Source organism: Gadus chalcogrammus, chromosome 12, assembly GCF_026213295.1.
Source record: "Gadus chalcogrammus isolate NIFS_2021 chromosome 12, NIFS_Gcha_1.0, whole genome shotgun sequence".
In the NCBI taxonomy this organism is placed as follows: Eukaryota; Metazoa; Chordata; class Actinopteri; order Gadiformes; family Gadidae; genus Gadus; species Gadus chalcogrammus.
In genome coordinates this window covers 21,961,648-21,984,486 of record NC_079423.1, presented here as the reverse complement: position 1 = coordinate 21,984,486, position 22,839 = coordinate 21,961,648, and the positions used below count along the sequence as shown (strand labels likewise).

At 42.8% G+C, this 22,839-nt stretch overlaps 1 protein-coding gene across 6 annotated transcripts; it reads left to right on the top strand.

Annotated features, from left to right (window-relative positions):
* The first annotated feature begins 27 nt into the window (after positions 1–27).
* LOC130393741 (uncharacterized) lies at positions 28–14,748 on the top strand. Of its 6 annotated transcripts, none has more exons than XM_056604456.1 (8): positions 28–953; positions 1,186–1,362; positions 1,638–1,712; positions 7,073–7,206; positions 7,927–8,087; positions 8,181–8,309; positions 12,482–12,555; positions 13,825–14,748. In XM_056604456.1, exons 1-5 carry the CDS (start codon positions 822–824, stop codon positions 8,027–8,029), a joined length of 621 nt encoding a protein of 206 aa, XP_056460431.1. In that variant the 5' UTR covers positions 28–821; the 3' UTR covers positions 8,030–8,087; positions 8,181–8,309; positions 12,482–12,555; positions 13,825–14,748. The 6 variants fall into 6 exon arrangements, with proteins under 6 accessions (XP_056460431.1, XP_056460433.1, XP_056460432.1 ...); XM_056604458.1 differs by lacking the exon at positions 12,482–12,555 and having other exon boundaries at positions 13,825–13,961; positions 14,114–14,746; XM_056604457.1 differs by lacking the exon at positions 8,181–8,309 and having other exon boundaries at positions 13,825–13,961; positions 14,114–14,745.
* The last annotated feature ends 8,091 nt before the right edge of the window (positions 14,749–22,839 follow it).

Here is a 22,839-nt window from a genome sequence, read left to right as displayed (position 1 = left end):
ACGCATGGGCAGCTTCGCGCTTCGTAACAGAGACAGGGCAGAGCGCGCAGGGGGAATTTTATGAATGTTGTGAATGTAGGAGATAAGTTCCCCTGCTTAAAGTATTTTATTGCAGTTATACCCAACCGGTATTTGCGAAAAATAAACACAGAAGTGAAAGATCTGTCACAAGACGATTGATACGTATCCGTGCACATTTTTAAGTGGGTATACGCAAATCCTGGTGCGTTCCTAGTGGGTATACGGCGTATACCTGCGTATCACGTAGACTACACGACACACCCACATTATCAACCAGCCTTTGAGCTGTCCTCAAAGGTAGGCTGCTTAACGCATTAGTGGATGAACAGCATTCCAATGTCCACACAAAGACAATGCAATATAAAACTACAAGGAAGAACACAACCATCTGAATCACTTCCACGTAGCTGGGCACATTTGGTTGGTTTTATTGGAAGTTCATTTTTTTCCGTCCAGGTGTCACTTCAACAAACACACACAATCAACCAGCTCAGCTGTCATCAATCACATGATGGCTCTGTGCAGACTTTTGGTTTAAAGAAATATCGATTGTAAGGGACGTTACCTAATAATTTTGTGAAGAACACAACATATAACACGTTGAGGAGAAGATAAAGAAATTAACTAGAGAGAGGGTGAAACGCAGGGCTTGTTGAAGGTGACACACATACATCTATATACGAAGCGGCTGCTGCTGTGAGCGAAAGATATCGAACAGCTAATTGCTAAAATAAGCGTATGACCTAGAAAATTGGCCTTAGTCAGACATAAGGAAGAGAGTGTAGTAGCCGTAGAAGAGGATGACGATGCTTGAGAAGAGGCCAGCCGCACTTGGGACCACGGAGCACATCGAGATGGAGATCTTCGCCTCGGAAGAGTCTCGCGCCGTGGTCTCCGTACATGATACCGAGGAGGGCTACTTCGGCTACTATGTAAGTGTTTGTGTGTTGTGTTTAAATAGCCCATTTTTTTTTCAGTGCTCCGATAAGCAGTTTGATATGCTAAGTGTGAGGGCCTGAGAAGAGTAACCAAAGCTTTTGCTGAGGTAGTTCTTTAAAATGGTTGCATCCGTTGAAATAAACATTTACTTAGCCTTTAATACATTATTATAATCAGAGAAATTTTGCAAAACGACCATCATCTGCATTCCTTATTTCAACCTAGAGGCACCTAGAGCATCCTCTGGTGTCCGTTTCTGAAGAGGAGTACCTAGAGGCCCAGGTCCAGAGCCCAGCTGAACAGCAATTCAAGCTGAAGAGAGTGCTTTCTGTCGGGACAGAGGACTTGGATGACTGCCCCCTGATTCCAGACTTAAAGGAGGACATGGAGATTGAAATGGAGGTCAGTGAAATGCAAACTGTAGACTGTAGTCTGAGCCCACAGACGGCAACAGTCATTCCAATGAAATAATCAGACTGGCTGAACTTAAGGCTACATTATGTGTTAAACATTTAGTTGAGTAGTGTATGTCCGCCACTAAACTTCTTTCAAAGACTTCCGCTTGAACAAAAACTAAATCCCTGATGTAGTTTGATGTTTGACAGCTCTTACTGTCCATTGTTCATTGTGATATTAAGTTCCTAACTTTGAATCTACCTTTTTGTTTACCCTGCCAGGAATTCCCTCCCTTCAACACGCCCGAGAGTGAGCAAGTATTAAAAACATCAGCCCTCCCTTCCTTCAAAACACTAGTAGGTTTCCCTTCTTGTTGATTCTTCTACTCTATGACTTAAGGTTTATCAAGGTAGTCTGAAGTCTACCCTTGTACAAACGGCCACCAGCCAAGCAATGACCCAATCGTGTGTGTGTGTGTGTGTGTGTGTGTGTGTGTGTGTGTGTGTGTGTGTGTGTGTGTGTGTGTGTGTGTGTGTGTGTGTGTGTGTGTGTGTGTGTGTGTGTGTGTGTGTGTGTGTGTGTGTGTGTGTGTGTGTCAACTTCACATCAGCTGTGACTTGAATATGCATCATCTTCCATTAAGAACGGTGCAAAATAAAAAGACGGATGGATTCAACCTCATAAAGCCTATGAAGTTGAGCTTATGGTCCATCCTTTCACCACAATTCCCTGTGTATTTATAGGATACACGATTTGTATAGGGACTAATGATGATGTGAAGAAACGGACTGAAATATTAAAATAAGACTTAACTGAACTGTTGAACAAAATCAGCTCTTTGAACGTGACATGTTTATCAGTTGGAAGAGGAGTTGAGGCATTGAGATTGTTTGCACTGAATATAGGTGCATTGTAAGCTGCATGAAGCGTCCAGTCAGTGCACTTTATTGACATTTTAAACTTTTTCTGGGACCGCAGACCTTTCAATTGAGACTGACTTAACCTAGTCAGGAGTAAAACAGTTTATTTCTAACTTAATCTACTTTATAAGACAGTCATCTGGTCCTTCTGCTAAGGGCAAGAAACAAGAGGAATCACAACGATAAGAACTCATCCAGGGCCCATCGTGTCTGAAGCTCACTCAATTCCTGAAAAATAGTTCCAACCCTTTTAAATGTATCCATTCCTCGTCAGGTACAGCCTGTTCCGAAAAAGAAAAAAAACGTAATTTTTACACACTTAATGTAGCTTTATTAAATGTCTGGTCTCTGGCAGGAACAACCTTTTTAATCAATAATTTGTTAGAAATTGTATCGTTTTTAACTGAAGCTGTTCTTATAGTCAACCAACCCCAACTTTAGGTTTTTGAATAAAGCTAGAATGCATAAAAAAGGAGGTGAAGTTGCCATTTGGTGAAATTCTCCCAATGCAAGCTTTTAGCTAATGGTCATTTAAGTTACTTTGAATATGTTGATATTTTCCTCTTGAGCTATGCCTCTTAATATCTACAGGCCACCTAAATACTATGCAACCTTTTTTAAAGACTTTGCTGCACTGCTGTCTATTATCTATATTGACCTTAACTGTGTGGTTTAGGGCTGGGTATCGTGGCCAATTTCCTAAATCTGAGGGTGTGGTCACTGACAAAACTAAAGTTGGGATTCTTTGACTCAATATTCTATAAGAACAAATTCACTGATATCTTGGTTCAGCCAAGTTTCAACAATAACCTTTCCAACAAATTATTGATTAAAAAAGTTGTTCCTGCCAAAGACAGATTTGTAGTTTATTTTGATTGTTTCAGAACAGGCTGTACCTGAGGAGGAATGGATCAATTTGATGCGTTTAAAGGGTTGGAACAAGTTTTCTAATGTGGATCAGGAATTAAGGAAGTTTCAGACACAATGGGCCCCGGAATGAACCCTGGATGAGTTCTAATCGTTGTGATTCCTCTTGTCTCTTGTTTCAGAGACAGTGGGCCCCGGAATGGGCCCTGGATGAGTTCTAATCGTTGTGATTCCTCTTGTCTCTTGTTTCAGACACAGTGGGCCCCGGAATGTGCCCTGGATGAGTTCTAATGGTTGTGATTCATTATTTAAGTTTGAACTGTTTGTCAAAGGGATACTTCACCGTTACAGAACCGGCGTTGTATCATTATAAAATTGCTATTATAATAAAAAAATAAACAATAATAATCTTCCATCAGTCCAAAGCTGCTTTCACACCGCCGCATGGCAACTCGTCGCCTCCATTCATTTCAATGAGAGAAGTGCGGCAGAGGGGAGGCGGTTACAAAAGTGGCTGTAGACAAAAGTGGCTGTTTGTAGACTTTCCGCGGCAGCACCAGCAGCCGCTTTTAAAAACGCCTGGCCCTTCACACCGCCGCGCTGAACCCTCCGGCAGCGAGGCGGTTATCAGGGCGGTTATCAGGGCGGTTGCCGCGCGGCGGTGTGCAAGCACCTTAACCCAGTCTTCCCTTGGCCCAGCTGTCCTCCTTACATTTCTCCTGACCTGACGTCAAATGACTTGTTTGACGTCAAATGACTTGTTTGACGTCAAATGACTTGTTTGACGTCAAATGACTTGTTTGACGTCAAATGACGCGTTTGACGTCATGTCAGTAGAAATGTGCTTGCCTGCTAGAAGGGTCGAGGGCTACAAACCACTGGTTCCGAAAATTTGTAAGCCCACCAATAAGGAATGAGGGGGTGGGAACTTGCATAAGAGATGTAAACACAATGTCCGCCATGTTTCTTCACCGCTTAGCTAGAGAACTAGACTCACACAAACCTCTGTCCATGGCAGAAGCAAATTTGCAATGGGAAACAGCCGAAGTTGAGACCTTCTGAAGTCAAGATTGAACTGCAACTTAAGATTGATGTGGAAGGACCAGAGTCAAACCCGACGCAGTCGTTTATTCATAATATCTCAAACGTCTCCGTCGGGTTCTCCGACGTCTCTGGTACTTCCACATCAATCTGAAGTAGACTGAACTGCGACATGTAGGAGAAGGGGATTGTTGCCCGTGATTGTGGACCGCAATTGTCTTCCACCGGAGCCCCACTGCCCACGCTGAGGCACCAGGGCCTCGGCAGCGGGCAGCGGGGCTCCGGGGGACTCAATCGCGGGCAACAATCTTTTTCTCCTCCATCTCGCGGCTCGCATTTCCACATCAATCTGAAGTTGCAGTTCAATCTTCAGTGAGCCAAAGCCAACGTTTCTTCCCCCAATTCCTTCTCCACCATGGCCGAGAATCAGTACACGGGTCTTATTTTTGAAAACCTGCACCCACCCGTATCTGAGAATTACATTCCGCACCCGACCAGACCCGCTATAAATTGATACCGATGCCCGACCCGCACCCGAAGGAAAATTAGATACCTTAAATGGAATGCCGGGGAATTGCACTATCTGGTGTTTGGCGTGGCGCTTAAAATTGCTGTGCAAAAAAAGCACATCATCCACTGTGGACGGTTTTAGTTGACTCCTGCTCCTGAATAACATCTCCAGCACCGGAGAAGCCTCGCTTGCATCGCAAAACCCGCTACTGACCCGCGCTGTTCATGGGTCCGACCCGACCAGCCCCCGTGTCCGACACGGTACCTACATTATTTTTCCGCCATTTCATCGAAATTGTGAGGTTCACCCGACAGATACCCGAACCCATGCAGGACCCGAAATAACCTCCACTACGAGACTTCACTTGTTGTGGAAGTACCAGAGACGTCCGAGAACCCGACGCAGTCTTTAATTCATAATATCGGAGGTGCACACAGCTTTTGGCCGTGATATTATATATTGTATTATTAGGGGTCCGAGCGGTGAAGCTGCTTGGTCCCCTATTGTTTCTGTAACGTTTTTTATTTTCCTGAAATTCTGTAAAAGTCATACTGCAGCCTATACTGTAAGTCTAAAAATAAATCTTTATGTAATAAATAAATATCATAATATAATATCTTTAGTCCAAGCCTCACAAAAATCGAACAGAATTTGTTTTATTTAGTTCCATTTGAAAAATATTGGCAAAAAAAGTTGGAGCAGTTAGCCCTCTTATACGACCATTTTGTTATTGTATAACTACCATACGGCTATCATTAGGTACATACCATTAACGGTGCAGATTTTCAGATCAGTACTATTTTAAGAAAGCCCTTTATTCTCTTGTGAAATGTGTGCTTATCAATCGACATTTTCACGATGTGAATGAGGCTTCATGCAGTTCAGGAATGTCAGTGGCTCAACGGGATAATGCCGGTACTGGTGATCCTTTAGGTTGAGAGTTCAAATCCTGATTACATCCCTCATTAAAGAAACACAACACTGTATAGCACCTGAAATTCATCAGGCAATCAACGTTCCGGCTCATTAGTTTCCAAGAATCTGACTGCCAAGACACAGTATGGCATAAAGGGGAACTTCTTCGTTAACCATCTTTCCTTCATAAGTAACTGTCCTATTTATATTTCTTCCGTTAGTTTTCTTGACTACAAATGTTTAATTTCCCCAGAATTTCAGAGGTTTTTCAGGTATATGCTTTGAAAAAAGCCCTTAATTTACTTGAGAAATGTGTGCTTTGAGTTTTCTGGATGTTGTGTGCTTATCAATAGACATTTTGACCATGTGAATGAGGCTGCAGTTCAGGTTTATAAGTGGAACATCTTTCCTTAAATATGACAATTATGTTATGTTTATACATCTACCATTAGTGTGTTCTTGACTTTTAATTTTGCTCAGACCCCGTTAAACACTGCTAGCTCCGGGAGTCCGCAAACGGCAGCAATCACTTCTCCTCCATGCTGCTGTTTACGCTGGACTGCAGGGAGTGAACGCTGATTGGCTGTTATGTTACGTCCCTCAGGGAGTGAACTCTGATTGGCATTGTGAGAGTTGTCGTCTTCAATCCGCAAATGCCAAAAAGTCACTGTCTGACTTTTCCCGATCAAGGAGGCACAATATTAGAAATTTATCTAACTATTCGACTAAATATTTGACCCACTTTCATTACAGATTCATGTCTCCACCGGTGAAGTATACCTAAATAATTTTCTTTTTAAATTATTTTTTATTAATAAACAGTTGAAACTTAAACAATTAACAGTGTTTGGAGGAAACCAGAAACTGAGCTGTGGGTCAGAGTCTTTGATTAATGGAAGGAATCAAGGCGTCTCCTTCTGAGCAATTTGCATCAAACATCCCAGCTGCTTCCTGGATTTAAGTTAATAATGTAATGATTAGTGCAGGCCTAAGCTCTATCAAAATAAGCTGGATATTATTACACTTTGTGGATACCTCAAAGTCACAGAGAACGTCTGAGTACTTGTCAAGATGTTGCGGCGTCCGCCAGCTTGGACGGGGAGAAGTTTGCATTTATTTGGGTCTTTACATTGACTTTGTATGCCTCCCTGCCGGCCCAAAAATTTGCCTGACTTTTGTGTGAAGTGTTTTAAAATAATACTGTATTAATCCTTATCATAATTGAATTGCAATCAATTGACATACAATCTAATTGTGTTTGAATCTGTTCAACACATGGTAAGCTCATGACCTATCAATGGAAAGAAGTATTGCCTTATCGGTTATGTCATCTTCTGCTCCTACAACCCTTGATAGCCAAAAGGCCTGTCTGTCTTATTGTCACATGTTAATGTATCATGCATTTGATATTACAATATTCTAAGTCACAATGTAGACTATTTGCATACAAATGTTTACACAGCGGTTTCCCGCCGTGGCTTCTCTCAACCAAGTCACCAAATTCAAATGGAGGCAAGTAGACCATCAGAGGACTGGACTGGTAGTTAAAGACGTCATCTGTCTACCCAGAGGACACCTCCTGGCCCATCCCGACCGGTTAGTGAACTGCTTTGGCTTCGTTTCTCAGAGGAAAAGGTACCGGAAAGGAAGGACTGCAAGTTAAATAGAAATGCAAGTTTGTTTTTTGTTGAACCAGGCATATCAATTGATGGTCAGTTGATCAGTTGATGAACACGTGGGGATCCATGTGAGCTATCGGTATTGGAGAAATTAATTAAGGCCAAATAAACGTTGTGATAGTTATATAATACTCTGAGAATTCACTGTTTATCAGTCTATCTTTCAAGGCGGGAGGTGGGGACGACGGCTCCCCCTTCCCTGATAAATGGAAGAAACATAATTTCTATTTAGGCTAGATAAACGTTGCAATAGATATATCAGGGTTCTCCCCATAAAATGCAGGCTAATATTGGCACCTTTCCAGTACCCCCATGTAACATTTCAAACAGGCTGTTGCGACAGACGGTTATTTGACTTCTTTGTTCAAATTTCATATCTGAAAATATTCAATTGGCTTAAAAAAAAAAATGCTAAACTACAATATAAATTGTTGATTATTTAGTTTATTTTAGCTTATTTTTCAACAAGAGTACTGTTAAAGTACCGGATTGATAAGCAGTATTCATAAGAGTAGCACTATCGTTAAAATCTTTTGTGCCCACCCCTCTGCCTGGCTTTGAGTGTCGCAACTAGAGACTAGTGGACATCATCAGAACCATCATGTAAGGTTTTTGATGAAACAAACCCCTTCTCCAGACATGGGACTCCACGAGGCAAAGAGAAGGCGGCGATGGCTACCATGGGAATGACCGCGCATCACTATCGACTGCGGGTGGTCCACCAGGGAGATGGAAAGTAGGCTGGTGAGCCACTTCCATGGACGATTAGGACGAAGGTCTTCTTTTGCTTACCTTCAGGTAAATCACCAAAAAGTTTGACATTTCTAAAATAATAAAAAGATTAATTGAAATGCTGGTGTGTGTGTGTCTGTGTGTCTGTGTGTGTGTTAGTCTGTGCAAGGATCAAAGGCGTTGTTTATCCCTGACCCTCCTGTTGAAGGCTGGACCGGAGAGCAAGTTCTCAGAATCTGTGGCCATGGCCCTCTATACATTCTTGGTCGCAATGACCACTACACCCAGGTAACTGCCAACCACAGCAGTTCGGGTTAATCCATTTGACCTAAATGGGCTTCATTATTTAGATTGAATTGGATGTGAGGTATTCATTGATTATGGATGAGGATGAATGTTTCACATACATGTTTGTTTATAATATAATGTTTTTTCAGTGGTAAACTGATTGGTATTTTTATGATCAAATTGTCTCGAGTAATAATGCAGTTTAAGGTTAAATCAATGTTGGAAAAACCTTTGCAAAAACACAACGAGGCATGATGTTTACTCAGTACGAAGAGTTAATGAGCTGGAGGCTCCTTGTTGATCCCCAGAAATTAATCATAAGAGAGCTAGACTATAGAGCGTAACAGAGGTTTTGATTAAAAGCAATAATGTTGTAAACATCCAAATTATACTTGCCACACACCATTATATTGTGCAACAATGGTAAATGCTCCTGTAGAAGCCATAAGTTAAAGACGTAAACTTCTAGTTTTTAGAAAAAATCACATTTTATTCGCAATGTCATTTGAAACCACATACTACTACTACACTACCCACAACCCACAAACGCGTCTTTGATTGGTCGAGCTCGCTGTTACCATAGAAACGTTTACCCTCACTCGTGAAAGTCAAGTTGTCGATGACTGCTGCTACTGAACTCGATTGCTTACCACATGAACCATGACTTCCCTTATATTAATGGAAAGTTAGAGATGTTGTAAGCAATGTAGCGGAAATTAGCTGTACATGTTGATATAGAATATATGATACAAATAAAAATTTAAATATATGATGGCACTATGAGCGCTTTTTAGTAATTCTGGTAGTATAGAAGTAAGGAATACATAATGTTGAAGGAATACGTAACTGGAATACGATGTATGAAAAACGAGTAACGTGATGGCAGTAAGGATATATATGACACAACTTGTATTAACAATATATGCAATATAATAATGACAAAGGTTATAAGATGCAAGAAACGCGATAAACCATTGGGTTGTAACTATTGCGAAAAAGAGCTTGTTTTAAAAAAGGGGGCGGTCACTGTTGCGCTCTATAGAGTGGCGAAGTCACGCCCCTTCCGGTAGAGCCCATGGGAAACTATGAGATCGAAAAATATGGATGGGTTTCAATGGAGAAAGTAATTATTTTCTGGTCCCAGTCTTTATATGCCCTGGATTACACATGTTGTTTGTGGATTTAAATGAATATTTTTCATGCAAAGAGTTTGACTGTTTATTGTGCGATTGTTCAGTTAAAGGCTGTAGAGAAAACACAATGAGAAAGACTTTCTTGTATGTGACGTCACGCTCCCTGTGACTGGCGTGGACAAGACCGACAATCTCTCCATTGGCATAACTGAAACTCTCCACATGCCCCGACTTATAATGGTTTTCACCTCTTCGATGCTTTTATCCTCCCCTTGGAAAAAAGCGGTGAAGTGAGGCAGAGAGATCGCCGTGTCTGTACCGGAGTTCCAAGTGCGGGTGGTGACGTATATATTTTGCGTCGAGAGCAGCGAGGAGCTGTAGTTCACAAAGCGGCTTCACACAAACCTAACATTATCAAACTTCTTCACGAAAATGTTTAGTTTTCTTTGCATGAAAAATTGTCATTTAAATCTGTAGCAGGATCTTTGATATACTGTGCAGGTTTAATAGACGGAGACACTCGTGTAGCCTTGGGTACTTTATTACATGCTTGTTTACGTTACAGGTGTTCACCCTTAAACCTTCCCCAACCTTACCGGTTCCTAGGCATATCACTACATCTCCCCCTTTTAGTGAAGTATTAATTGAGTATTAATAATTAACAATAAACATACTCTTAATTAACAATAAACATACTCTCCGTATAACATTTATCTTCAACACTACAAACCTGAGACAAACCCACTTGTGTGACGTGTTATATCCTTTAACCAAAACCAAGAACACAACATATAATTATTAGTATTATCATTCTGTCTAGGGGTCAGAGTGGACTACCTGATACCCCGGAGCCGTGCAGGGATTATTATGCCCTGTGTAACCACGCTCCCTAACTGTATAAAACTGGTGATTACAAGTCCATCCTAGTTGAGTTTCTTATGACCCGCCCTGATCTTGTCACGGTAGGAGTCTCTGGAATGACCATGATATGGAGTCTGTTTCTTCGTAGACTTCCACAGGATAGGTCAACGTTGTAAGATCTTGGTGTTGGAGCTGGGCCACGGACAGTTCCAGACTGGCTTGTGTTTTTCACCCAGACTCTTTGTCCTGGTCTGAGGTCTTGTCTTTCTTTTGTACAGTGTCTTTTATTGACCCAGAAGGTTTGTTTCTCCTTCATGTCTTGATCCTTCTTTTTGAAAGCCTGGAGGTCAGGCCACTTGGGCTGTAGTTTGTCCATGAGGGCCTTGTGTGGATCCTCTCCCTTCCCCAGGAGAGATTTCACCGTCCGCACAGCTTTCAGCTTCCCCGTTGCTCTGCGGATAACGGGGGCTGCTGGTCAAATGGCTGAACTCATTCTTTGGCGAAGTCCGTGAACTCAGTTGCTGAGAATTGGGGGCCGTTGTCTGTGTGACGACAGTCTCCGGGACTCCATGGCGTGCGAATATTGCCTTCAACTTCTCCTTTACATGGCCTGTAGTGGTGGAGGTGAGGTTGGCTACTTTAATGTAGCGTGAGAAGTAGTCAATTACCACAAGGTACATTGCGCTATTCCACTGAAAAAGATTTGCTGCAACGCGCTGCCATGGTCTAGCAGGTAATGGCGTCGTCAGCAGTGGTTCTGGTGCATTGTGAAGTTCTTTTGCACAGATTACACCGTTTTCCACTTTCTGCTTTATGTGTTTGGTCAGACCTGGCCACCATACAGACTGCTGTGCTCTGGCGATGCATTTTGTCATGCCCTGGTGACCTTCATGAATTTCACCGAGCATCTCCTCTTGCATAGTAACTGGGATGACGAGTCTTTCGCCCTTCATTAGCAGTCCGTCTGCTACTAGCAGATCCTGGCGATACTGCCAGTACTGTTGAAGTTCTGGTGGGAGAGCCTTTCTGTTTGGCCATCCTGTCTGCACCATGTTTTTGAGTCTTTTGTAGACATCATATGTGTCCTGTGTGGCTCTGATCTAAACCAGTCTCCCCTCTGATGCAGGTAAGTGTTCCACTATGTTGTTGATGTACAACCTGACATCTGTCTCCATCTGCTTTTCCTCCTCTGTAGGCGCGGTTTGGATTTGAGCCCTGGAAAGTGCGTCTGCTGTGACAAGATTGTTCCCCGGCACGTGTTCAATTCTGTATGTGTAGCGGAGTAGTCGCAGTCTGAATCTCAGAACGCGTGGGGGCAAATCATCAAGGCCTCTGCTGCTCAGTAGGGAGATGAAGTTTGTGGTCTGTCTGTATGAGAGTCCATCCCCACTAGATAAGACTGAAAGCGCTCACATGTCCATGTCAGCGCCAGCGCCTCTTTTTCAATCTGGGCTTATCTACGCTCTTCCTGTCATGCTGCGTGAGATGAATGCAACTGGACGCCAGTCCCCTGGCGGTTGCTTCTGAGACAGAACCCCTCCGAGCCCAAATGAGGAAGTATCTGCTGCAACATTTGTGTCTCTGTTCGGGCAGTACTGTGCCAGGGCAGCGGGTGAGCTCAGTTCTCGACGCAGCTCCTCGAATGCCCGCTGCTGCACACTCCCCCAGGCCCAGTCATTGTCTGCTTTCAGCAGGTCTCTTATTGGCTGTGTGAGAAGTCAAAGTTATCCGGTGGGCTTATTGAGAACAGGGACTCCATTTTTCCGTTTGCAGGCTCGCACAACGTTGTCTCTCACCATCTCGCTGGCTCTCCGCTCTGCTAGTTTCTAACTGCTAGCTTAGCCTTCTGGAACTCGGACGTCGCTTGTGACTGGATTCAGCACTTCTGACACCATGTCACAGGATCTATGATATACTGTGCAGGTTTAATAGACGGAGACACTCGTGTTGCCGGTTGTAGCACCCTGCATATTGTGTGTGTGTGTGTGTGTGTGTGTGTGTGTGTGTGTGTGTGTGTGTGTGTGTGTGTGTGTGTGTGTGTGTGTGTGTGTGTGTGTGTGTGTGTGTGTGTGTGTGTGTGTGTGTGTGTGTGTGTGTGTGTGTGTGTGTGTGTGTGTGTTTCTAGCTTTGTGCTCTCAAACATGATACTCACATTAGTAAATTGTACTGATCTTACAGGCTAGAATGCCTTTCTGGACGACTTTGACTGGAGAGACGTTACCGATCCTGAGGCACAAGTCCGAATGAAACAGGTACCGTATTTTCCGGACTATAAGTCGCGGTTTTTTTGTAGTTTGGCTTGCCCAGCGACTTATATTTCGAAGCGACTTATATGCCAAAATTGTGCGTACATAATCTTCGGCCGCAAGATGGCACCGTCATTCATTAGGCCTACAACTGAACGCTGCAAGCCTACTGCACCACCGAATAAATTATATTCTCGTCGTCATCGTCCTCAATGTCCTCCGGTTCAACCAAAGCTATCCCAGCCTTAGCTGCAATGTTGTGCAACATAGCTGTCACACATATCACAGCGCATGACTTGGCTGGCGAAAACTGGAGCCCTCCGCTGGACTTCTAAAGGCATCTAAAGCGCAACTTCCACCTCCTGATCGTGCGCTCAGGTTTAGGACCGCGGAGCATACGCGTCCGGTGGAATCCCGGTGTCACTGAATTCGGTATACTCTCAGAACTACGAGTGGGACCGACACACCTATATTGCTATTGCAATTTTATTCAGTCTCTCCAGACTAAACGTTCTTGTTTAAATGTTTAAAAATAAATGCGACTTATACACCGATGCGACGTATATATGTTTTTTTCCTCGTCATGGAGCATTTTTTGACTGATGCGACTAATACTCGGGAGCGACGTATAGTCCGGAAAATACGGTATTTACCATCAACCTAATACGTTTTTAGAGGCAGATTATATATATTTTTATAACACAATGTTTGTAACCTGCAATATAATATACCGACTAGCATATTGCAGAGGGAGTACTACTGATGGCGTACTTAATAATTTCAGAGTGTAAAAAATCTACTGATTTGGTGTCATGGTATGATTTTTGATTTTGCATGCCTATGCTTATATTGAACACCGTCTTGTTTTTAGCTTTTGGTTGTTCTTTCTCTAACCCTGCACATGTCCTTGCTGTTGCACATTATTAAAAGGATTTGGCCGCTTTGCTAAGACCCCAGGTTAATTCTTTACAATGTCAAATTCGATGTAATCAGCCATGATTTTTGTTAGACTCATCCACTCTCAAGGAGAACGCATGTAAAATTGGCCAGGTGTTGAGCCATTTACATCCATTATATTCTGAACAAGTGTTTAGCAGCTCTCATAGCTGTATCTTTGTTTTCTCCATAGAATAGTAGGCACATACTACCTGACTAAATGGTTTCTTCCAATAGTGCCCACAAGTTTTAATACAGCCTAGTGGGGATTATTGACAATAACCTTGTCTTCCGTGTTTGTTGTTTTATGATTTGTCCCTTTTTCTTTTCTTTTTTCAGCTTCAGAGTCCTACCAGTTTAGGGCTGTTATCTGACAGCTCTTGTGACCGGGACAGAAGCTCTGAACTACCAGAGAACGACTCTACTGACCATTCCTCCATTTACGCCAGCCTGGTCAAACACTACATCTACCACAGGTATGCTATGTCTTAAATCCCTTACTAGGGAGCTGTACAATTTAGATACCAGCAGTTTTTTTTTCAATCTCAGTAAAAGGGTAATGTTTGCTTCCCCATTAGTCTGTTTTACATCCATGACTATGATCAAACATAATCCCTTCACTCTAAAGGGGAGCAAGTATGGCCGCTCAGTTCACAGACGGTTTGGACAGCTGCAGTGGATTATGGGAAACGGTGTGTACCAACTGGGAGGCATTTGCTCCAGTTATGACCGGCATGGGACAAATTACATAAAACAAGGAGGACTAGTGCACATTGCAGCTTTAGAGGTGGAGAAGGAATCCAAACATCACCTAACATCACATCAAACAATGGAGTGATGCTGCACAAGTATGGAATAGTAAAAGGTATAACCAGTTTTGTTTATGCGTCACTGAAGTGGTAGCATTTTAAGTACGTAGTATATCCATGAGAAGTAGTGTGATAAAAGCATGGTCTACAGACTTATAAGAATGCTGTTCCTGATGTTTAGGGGGTTGACAATATTTGTTTTATATAAATGGTCAGACAAAAGTAGATAACTCTGAAACAATGATAATCCAATGTCTACATCTAAATGCACCAATTGCAGATGTCTTCAGAAAAATTGCAGTGTCCTAAATCCTAGGGCACATGGAAATGTTGTGATAAATTTGATGTTTTATTTAACATTTGAATACACATTTCATGTACGTATTTACTAATGAAATGCAACCAGGACGGTGTGTCTTCAGTAGTAATGCATTATCTGAAAATAAAATTATATTTAAATATTACAGGCCATGATTTTTTTTTTTTCTTTTGGTGCTTGGTGTTTATCAAAGGTCAAATAATTGGAATATTGAATATTTGATCTCAGCCACACAACACCTAGGTGGCAAAATGTACAATTTGATTTGCACAATGCTGCAGAAAGAGCAGGGGTTTCATCCTGACGTGTCGGAGCACGCAGTGTGGTGATGGCTGGTTTATCCTGTTTGCATTGATTGCCAAATGCACCACAGGTGTGCAGCCTCAACCTGCCCCAGATTCTAATCCGGACCGTCCAACTCAGGTGAGGCTCCTTAAACCAACAATCAACCACACACTTAACATTTGATTGTGGTGATTGATCAACTGTTGAGTTGATTAGTTGGAATCTTTTCAAAGTCAAGTTGTAGGATGTGATGGTAGGCATTAGTGGTGGGATGGTAGCGAACAGCCGGTATTGGTGTGGAGTTGCCAAATAAAGTTGAAGGATAGTCAATGAATAAGCCCACAAAGGGTAGGATTTTATTTCAGTTATCATATAAAACAGTTTTTTTTATTAGTGTCTGTTAGTGATGATTGCCCTGCTCCTAACCCAAACATGGCTATTGATCCCTCCGCTAGGGCTTTTTTATAATTATATATTTCCATTCAATAATTTACCAAAACAAACATTCAGCAACTAATACATTCACAACTAATCTGGATCATTTCCAGATGTCCTATCCCTTTAGCCCCATTTGGTAGAGTCCAATGTGGTCAGATCACCAGAACCTGGATATGGTTGAGGGAATCAAAGATTAGAGGACTGAAAACTAATGGCAATATAATAAACATAACCATGTTTTATTCAAGTAAAGAGAGGGTCTATAATAAACATATATTATGAAAATTATGATGAACTAAATATCTAGAAATGTATGTTTTATATGAATATTTGATGGAAATTACCTTACCAGTGAGGTGGTTCATTGAGCCTCCTCAAACTCGTACAGTGTTTTCTTAGGATAAAAATGTACCATACACAGTGCAGTTAAATATTCCATGACACTGCATGTCTTTTTAATTATCAGCCGACTACGACTCTCTGGATACTTTTCACTTGGAATATTAGAGCTATTGGGTTAAGGATCTGGGGCCGTATTCACAAAGCATTTTATATTACCGCTAGGAGTGCTCCTAACTCGCGCTAAACATTTTACGTAGGAGTTTTTTCTTAAGTTATTCACAAAGCCGCTGAGACCTACTCTTACTAAGGATGAATCACTAAGAATGAACTAAGAGTGACGCGCCGTTGCTATGGATTACGTCAATTCTCGTGCACAAGTTTAGAAGCGGTCAGTTCTGTGATTGGTTGTTCAGACGAGCCCACTAAATCACAGAAAAACAAGGAAATAGCCTAGGCTAGAAATTAATTCCTATTAAGTAGTTATAGTGCAGTTAGCAGAATGCACGCATGATGACAATTTTGTGCAGACCACGATAATGACGTAGCCTGCAAGTTCGAGAGAGAGAGAAAGCAAACAATAAAAATAGGTAAAATTTAAAAGAAAATAAATGTTATGAACTACACAAGTGTTGACTGATTTGTGCCAAGGTGTTTACCTAAAATGTGTATTCAAAGTGATCCCTAAATGCCAGTCCACTCGGTTCCACACGGCCAAATTCATTGTCATGTTGATCGCCATCATCATCATCGTCTGGCTGTGGAATGTTCCTTCGCTTGCAGAGGTTGTTTAGAATGGCACATACAGTGATGACTGTGCTTTCCCTCTCTGGGGTGAGGCGTATTTCGCCGTGGAGGACATGAAACCGACGTTTCATCTGCCCAATTCCTCTATCCACAACATTTCGTGTATGTTTGTGTGCTCTAGCATATATGTAGGAAAACGGTAAACAATAATAAATATGGATTCAACAAATAAAAGGCGTCAAAGAGCCAATACGATGTGTTTTACGCATAGGACTAAGCGTAATCTGCGTAATCCATTACATGTTATACTTTAACTGTGCTCCCGGTTGTGGATTGAGGTAGGGTGTCAAGAGCCAAGTCTTGCATGGATAGCCACTGTCACCCAGCAAGTGACACCCAACTGGTACATCTCAAAAAGCTGCCTCAGACCGCTCTCCGTTAAAATGTGCGAATCATGGGTAGCTGAAGCTCCAGGCCACTTTGCAACAACATCCATGTTAAAATTTGCACCAAAAAAAACCTGCGTGTTGATGGAATGCACTTTCTTCCTATTGACGAACACGTCCTCGTCTTTTGATGGCGCAATTATTTTTATGTGCGTCCCTTCAATAGCACCGACAACACCGGGCATACCTGCAATAACCATGAAGTTGGCGTTGATCCTGTGTAATTGTTGAATGTCCAAAGGAAAGTTTATGGCACGGCTGGCTGACTGGTTAAGATATTTTTTAATCGTCGGCATTGCAAAGTTGCATTTCCCCTGTTGCTAAATAACGTAGTGTGGCCAAACATTTTATTTCGGGACTAATCTGATTATTCCTGTTAGTCGGGGATGTTAATGCATCGCGCACTAACTCCATAACAAGTTTAATACCCTAACATTTCGTCTGGCAGCCATTTTACGATTCTTCGTGAATAGGTCTTACTGAGTTAGGAGTCCTCTTGAGGACTTTTAAGCTCTCCTAGACTTAAGTGCTACTTTTAGGCCTAAAATACTTTGTGAATTGCTCTTAGTGAACAAAGTTAGGAGTCCTAAATTTAAGAGTGACACGCCCATTATTTTTAGGAGTTACTCCTAAATTCGCCAGTTAGGACCTACTTTTAGCCCTAAGATCCCTTGTGAATATGGCCCCAGGTCTCTCCATGACTATGCAGAGAAACAATAGTGAAAGTTTTTATGTAAATGGTTAAGGGAGGGTAGAAAAACATTTTTTCAATACTCAATATGCCGTAATTTAATGTACTTAAAATGTACCCTTTATTTCCTCAGAAATTACCATAAAAATGTATGTATAAATATATAAGTGTATGAACATGTTTAGATTCTACTCATTTCTAATTATTGTGAATGCTGCATCATTCACACTAATGTTATTGTAATCTTCATTATTATTTTTCTTCAATGTGTTTTTTGAAGAACCAATACTACTTATCTTCAGGTACGGAAATCGAATATATCCAAATGTCCCCAATGTTCAGCTCTTTATAATGTAAGTGAACCCACTGATTCAGCTGGCATTCAGAGGGGCTCCTCACTGCAGCGGCAATGGGTGGAGCTTGACCTAGTCAAGCTCCACCCCCCCTCCTTGACCAAGTCCAGCACCACCTCTAGGTCCAGCTGCAACCCCGGCTCAGGGCCAGCCCCTCTCCAACTCACTCATGATATAACCTGGTAGCACAAGTTTAAGTAGCATCTAGCTGCTGCCTTGGTGAGCAAGCGCTGTCTGGGTAGTGGTTGACTGCGGCTTCCCGGACTTGTGGGTGGGTGGGTGTGTGGAGCACCTCAAACACCCTTGGTCGTGATGTGAAGAGTAAAATGCTTGACGAAAAAGACTGTAGCATTCGTCCGAGGCTGAGTCGAGTGCCACACAGTTACCGTGCACTTACACCAAAATTAAAATTTGTTGCTTGTTCTCGGGTCGCCTGAGTTTGCTCACGCGAGAGTCGGAGGAGAGGCTTCCTCTTATGACCACCATGTTTCTTTCTGCCAATTCATTCTCAACCAGTCTTTACTTGTTGTGGAAGTACCAGAGTAGTCGGAGAACCCGACGCAGTCATTTAGGATTCATAATATCATCCGGAGGCGCACACAGCTATTGGCCCCGTTCTACATCATATTCCTGAGCGTGAAGTGTGATGCATTGCAGGTTACATATTTCTGTTGATTTTCTGAAGATGCATGCATTAATATCTTAAAGAGCCCATGCCATTAAAATCACATTTTTCCTATTGTTTGTTAAATAACATAGGTCTGAATAAGTTTGTGAGCTGTGGTAAGTTTGAAATCTATGCGTTTGTCTGCTGAATGCAACAGGCAATGAAAGGAAAAAGGCAGAAGAAATTTAGCCGATCTGGATAAGGTGACACTGTGACGTAGCGTTGTCAAACTATTATTCATGGCCCTGCCCACTTGGTTGGTTCGTAACCACCCACAAGAATTCTGAAGGAGTCAGAATTCTGACTCTTTCTGATTGAACTAGTGCTAAATGCTAATACGTGTACGGTAGTTGCTTAGTTCGTAGTAACAGGCTAGTTACAGAATTTTGAATGCAATGGCAGAACGACATCGAAGTACATGAACTGCGACATGCTGCCTGCCGCGGTTGCCGCGAGGCACCACCGCCGCGAAGCACCACCGCCCGGCAGCGGGCAGCCGGGCGGTGGTGCCTCATGCCGGCAGCAGGCAGCAGGCAGCAGGCAGCAGGCAGCGCGCGGTTCTGTCAACTCCAGATTGATGTGGAAGAACCAGAGACGTCGCAGAACCCGACAAAGTCGTTTGTGATTCATAATATCGTCTGGAGGCGCACACAGCTTTTGGCCGTGATAATATGTATTAAATGATATAGATTTCTATGTATTATATGATATTATTTAGATATAGAGCTCCAGGACTGTAACGCAAGTGTTGTACACTTCCTTATTATTTGGATAACCGTTCTGCTTTTGGTGTTATGGCGCATAACACGTCGGACTCTCGTCTCTGGTATTTCTACAACGAGACTCGTATTGGTGGTTATCTCAGCCATGGTGTAGAAGGAATTGGGGGAAAGGAACTTTGGCTTTGACTCGCTGAAGTAGCATGAACCACGACATGGAGGAGAAAGGGATTGTTGACCGCGGTCGTTTCCCGCCGGAGCCTATCTGCCGATGGACCACCGCCTCGGCTTCAGGAGGCGGTGATTAGCGCTGACCGCTGCCGAGGAGGCGGGAAGCAGGGCTCAAGCGGGATACATTTGCCGCCAACAATCCCTTCTCCTCCATGTCGTGGTTCATGTTACTTGAGGGAGTCAAAGCCAAAGTTCCTTTCCCCCCAATTCATTCTCAACCTTGGCTGAGATAACCCCCAATACGAGTCTCGTTGTAGAAATACCAGAGACGAGAGTCCGACGTGTTATGCGCCATAACACCAAAAGCAGAACGGTTATCCAAATAACCGTTCGGACCCCGAGGGCAGGAAGGGGGGGCCTGCCCTCGGGGTCTGACCGGGCCAAGTCTCGGGCAGGAAGGGCCCCCCCCTTCCTGCCCTCGGGGTCCGACCGGGCCAAGTTTCGGTGCGGAGGTCCAGTTAGGCCCTAGAATAAGGTATTAAAATTTCAGGGCGGTAGGACCTTCCTATCTCAAAAACTGTTTTTCCACCACATTCTGAACCATTAGGTCTTGCAGGCTAAACTTCTGAGGGGCTTTGTCCAAATGACACTCCATTTGGGAAAACTTTTTTTCTCTAAGGGCTAGAACTCCAAATCTCGGATATGTCGTACACGGGGCCCCGGGAAATGTGTGTAAACATTTTAGCATCCCTAGCTATCTCGAAAAGGTCGGCAAAGGGGCGTGACCTCCAACAGTACAGTAAATGTACATAAGACAGAGGTTAGTTTCTCGTCCCCATTTTTTGTGGATGGAGGTGTACATTTGTGGCTAAAGGTGTGTAGACACAGCTGGCCTGTGGCCACGTTTTTGAAAGTCGGGGGGTCAAAAGGTCAAAAGGAGCCGGCACCACGCCGCTTATGAGATAACAAAAAGTAAATGTGTGTTTCTCTCATAACTTTTTGTCATTATTAAAGAGAGGCCTGATTCTCAGATATGCATGTTGGATGGCTAGGGTGTAGGTCTGGGAAGAACTTCAGGCCAAAATCTTGCAAGCGAGCCGCTGGGTGCAGGTGCAACGAGATGGGGCACTTGCTGAGCCTGGACTTTCATAATCTTCGCTCTGTGAATGTAGAGGATGTTTGGTCGGATGTTACGACGAAGAATCATAATTTGAATGGGAATATTCTATAAATCTCTTGATATCATCTTTCGTCTCAACACTTCTGCTGCAGCCTTAAAGTCTCACTCCGAGAACCTTAAAATATGAATCAATCCATTAGAAGTATGAAAATATCTTCCCGGTGGTGCACAGAGCAAACAAGGTGTCCTTTGACATCTACGTTTCGAGACGATTGCAACAGTGCCACACATGATCATATTTGAATATGTTTCGGGGTAGTAAGTAGCTGTCGATTTTGGAGGCCTTTATCATAATGACCAGCTATAGATTGCTTCCCGATGGAGATTTTTGACAAATTACATGTTAATTAGCATCTACACGTAAGCTGAGTCCAATGAGATCAAGCTCGGCCTCTTGCTACACCGAGATCATGTCCTAGACCTAGGTGTACCATGTACAATACATGTTACCATTAGCTAGAGTGTCGTTCTTGGTGTCATTGGACTCAGCTCAACGTGTAGATGCTAAATAACATGTATTTGTGACAAATCTTTATCGGGAAGCAAATCAATAGCTGCTAAGTATTGATATAAGGCCTCCAATTTTCGACAGCTATTACTACCATTAACATGGTTCGAATAGATATGCTCATGTGTGGCACCGTTGCAATCTCCTGGAAGCTCTAGATGTTGAAGGACACCTTGTTCGTCCTCTTACGCCACCGGGACGATATTTACATGCTTCTGATTGACTAATGATTGATTCAGCTATTCCCCCAGAAGTCTGGGGTCAAAGGTCAAATGAGACGGCACCACGCCGGGGTGGATCCAGATCTCGGGCAAAAGCGCAGGGTTGCCAGGTCCTGCAAAAAAACGTGCCCCCCACATACCGTTCAAAATCCACCCAAAATGTCCTAGAAGCATCCCAAATAAAAAATGATATTATTGGCCATTTTGGCCAACGTTTTGAAAGTAATAATATTTGAGGGAATATTTTTTTGTGGTTGTTTTAGCAGCGAAATGCACCGTGTGCGTGTGTGTGTGTGTGTGTGTCTGTGTCTGTGTCTGTGTGTCTGTGCGTGCGTGTGTGTGCTTGTGTGTGCTTGTGTGTGTGTGTTCGTGCGTGTTCGTGCGTGTGTGTGTGTGTGTGTATAACACGCTATTTTATGTTGAAATGCGACGTAAATCCAGTGTTCACGAAAAGTACACTGTCAACGTATGCTTTTGGCGACTGGGTTGGCTCTCAGATATACGTGTTTCTAACAAGATGGATATCATTAAAAGTTACATAAAGTAACAGTTTAATAACACAAACGCAGGAAGCACGTGAGCTGCTAGTTTAGCGAAAGCAACCTGACGTCGTTGAAACATGCGAGCGAGCCGATCAAATCCTAATAACTATAAAACTAAAGATCAGACGCAATCACTGACTGAAGATTATGCAAGTAAAAAGTATATTTCTCGCTAGAAATGTATTAGAAACACGTTTTAACGGTGAATCGGTCCTAAAATATTGCATTTCCCATTCAGATAATAAAGATTAATAAAGATCATACACATTCACTGACTGAGATTATGTAAGGAAAATGTACATTTCTCGCTAGAAAAGTCATTAGAGACGCGTTTAATGGTGTATCTGTCCTAAAATATTGCATTTCCCATCAGATAATAAAGATTAATAAAGATCATACACATTCACTGACTGAAGATTATGTAAGGAAAATGTACATTTCTCGCTAGAAAATGTCATTAGAAACGCGTTTAAGGGTGTATCTGTCCTAAAATATTGCTTTCCCATTCAGGATAATAAAGATTAATATAAGCTACGCCGGTTCCGGAGCCGCGATGGGATTCTGGGAATTGGGGGTTCTCAGTTGACCAAATGGAGCTTTTGTTAACTTGTTTTGTTGTTAGGATGAAGTGGGTTAATGGGTTCGGGATGTTATGTGTTTGTGTGTTGTTGTCTATTAACATTGTTTGTGTGTTCCATTATTGTCGACACCGTCCCCGAGAGTGACGTGACCATCGTTTCGTGCAGCTGTTCCGTGTTGAGTCTCGTTCAATAAAAACCAACTCTCGTTGTCGAGCGTTCAATAAAAACCAACTCTCGTTGTCGAGCGGCCCCCCCCTACAAACGTGTCTCCCCCCTCTCAACAAACGTGTCCCCCCCCCCCCCCCCCTTCAACTAACGGTCCCCCCCCCCCCCCTTCA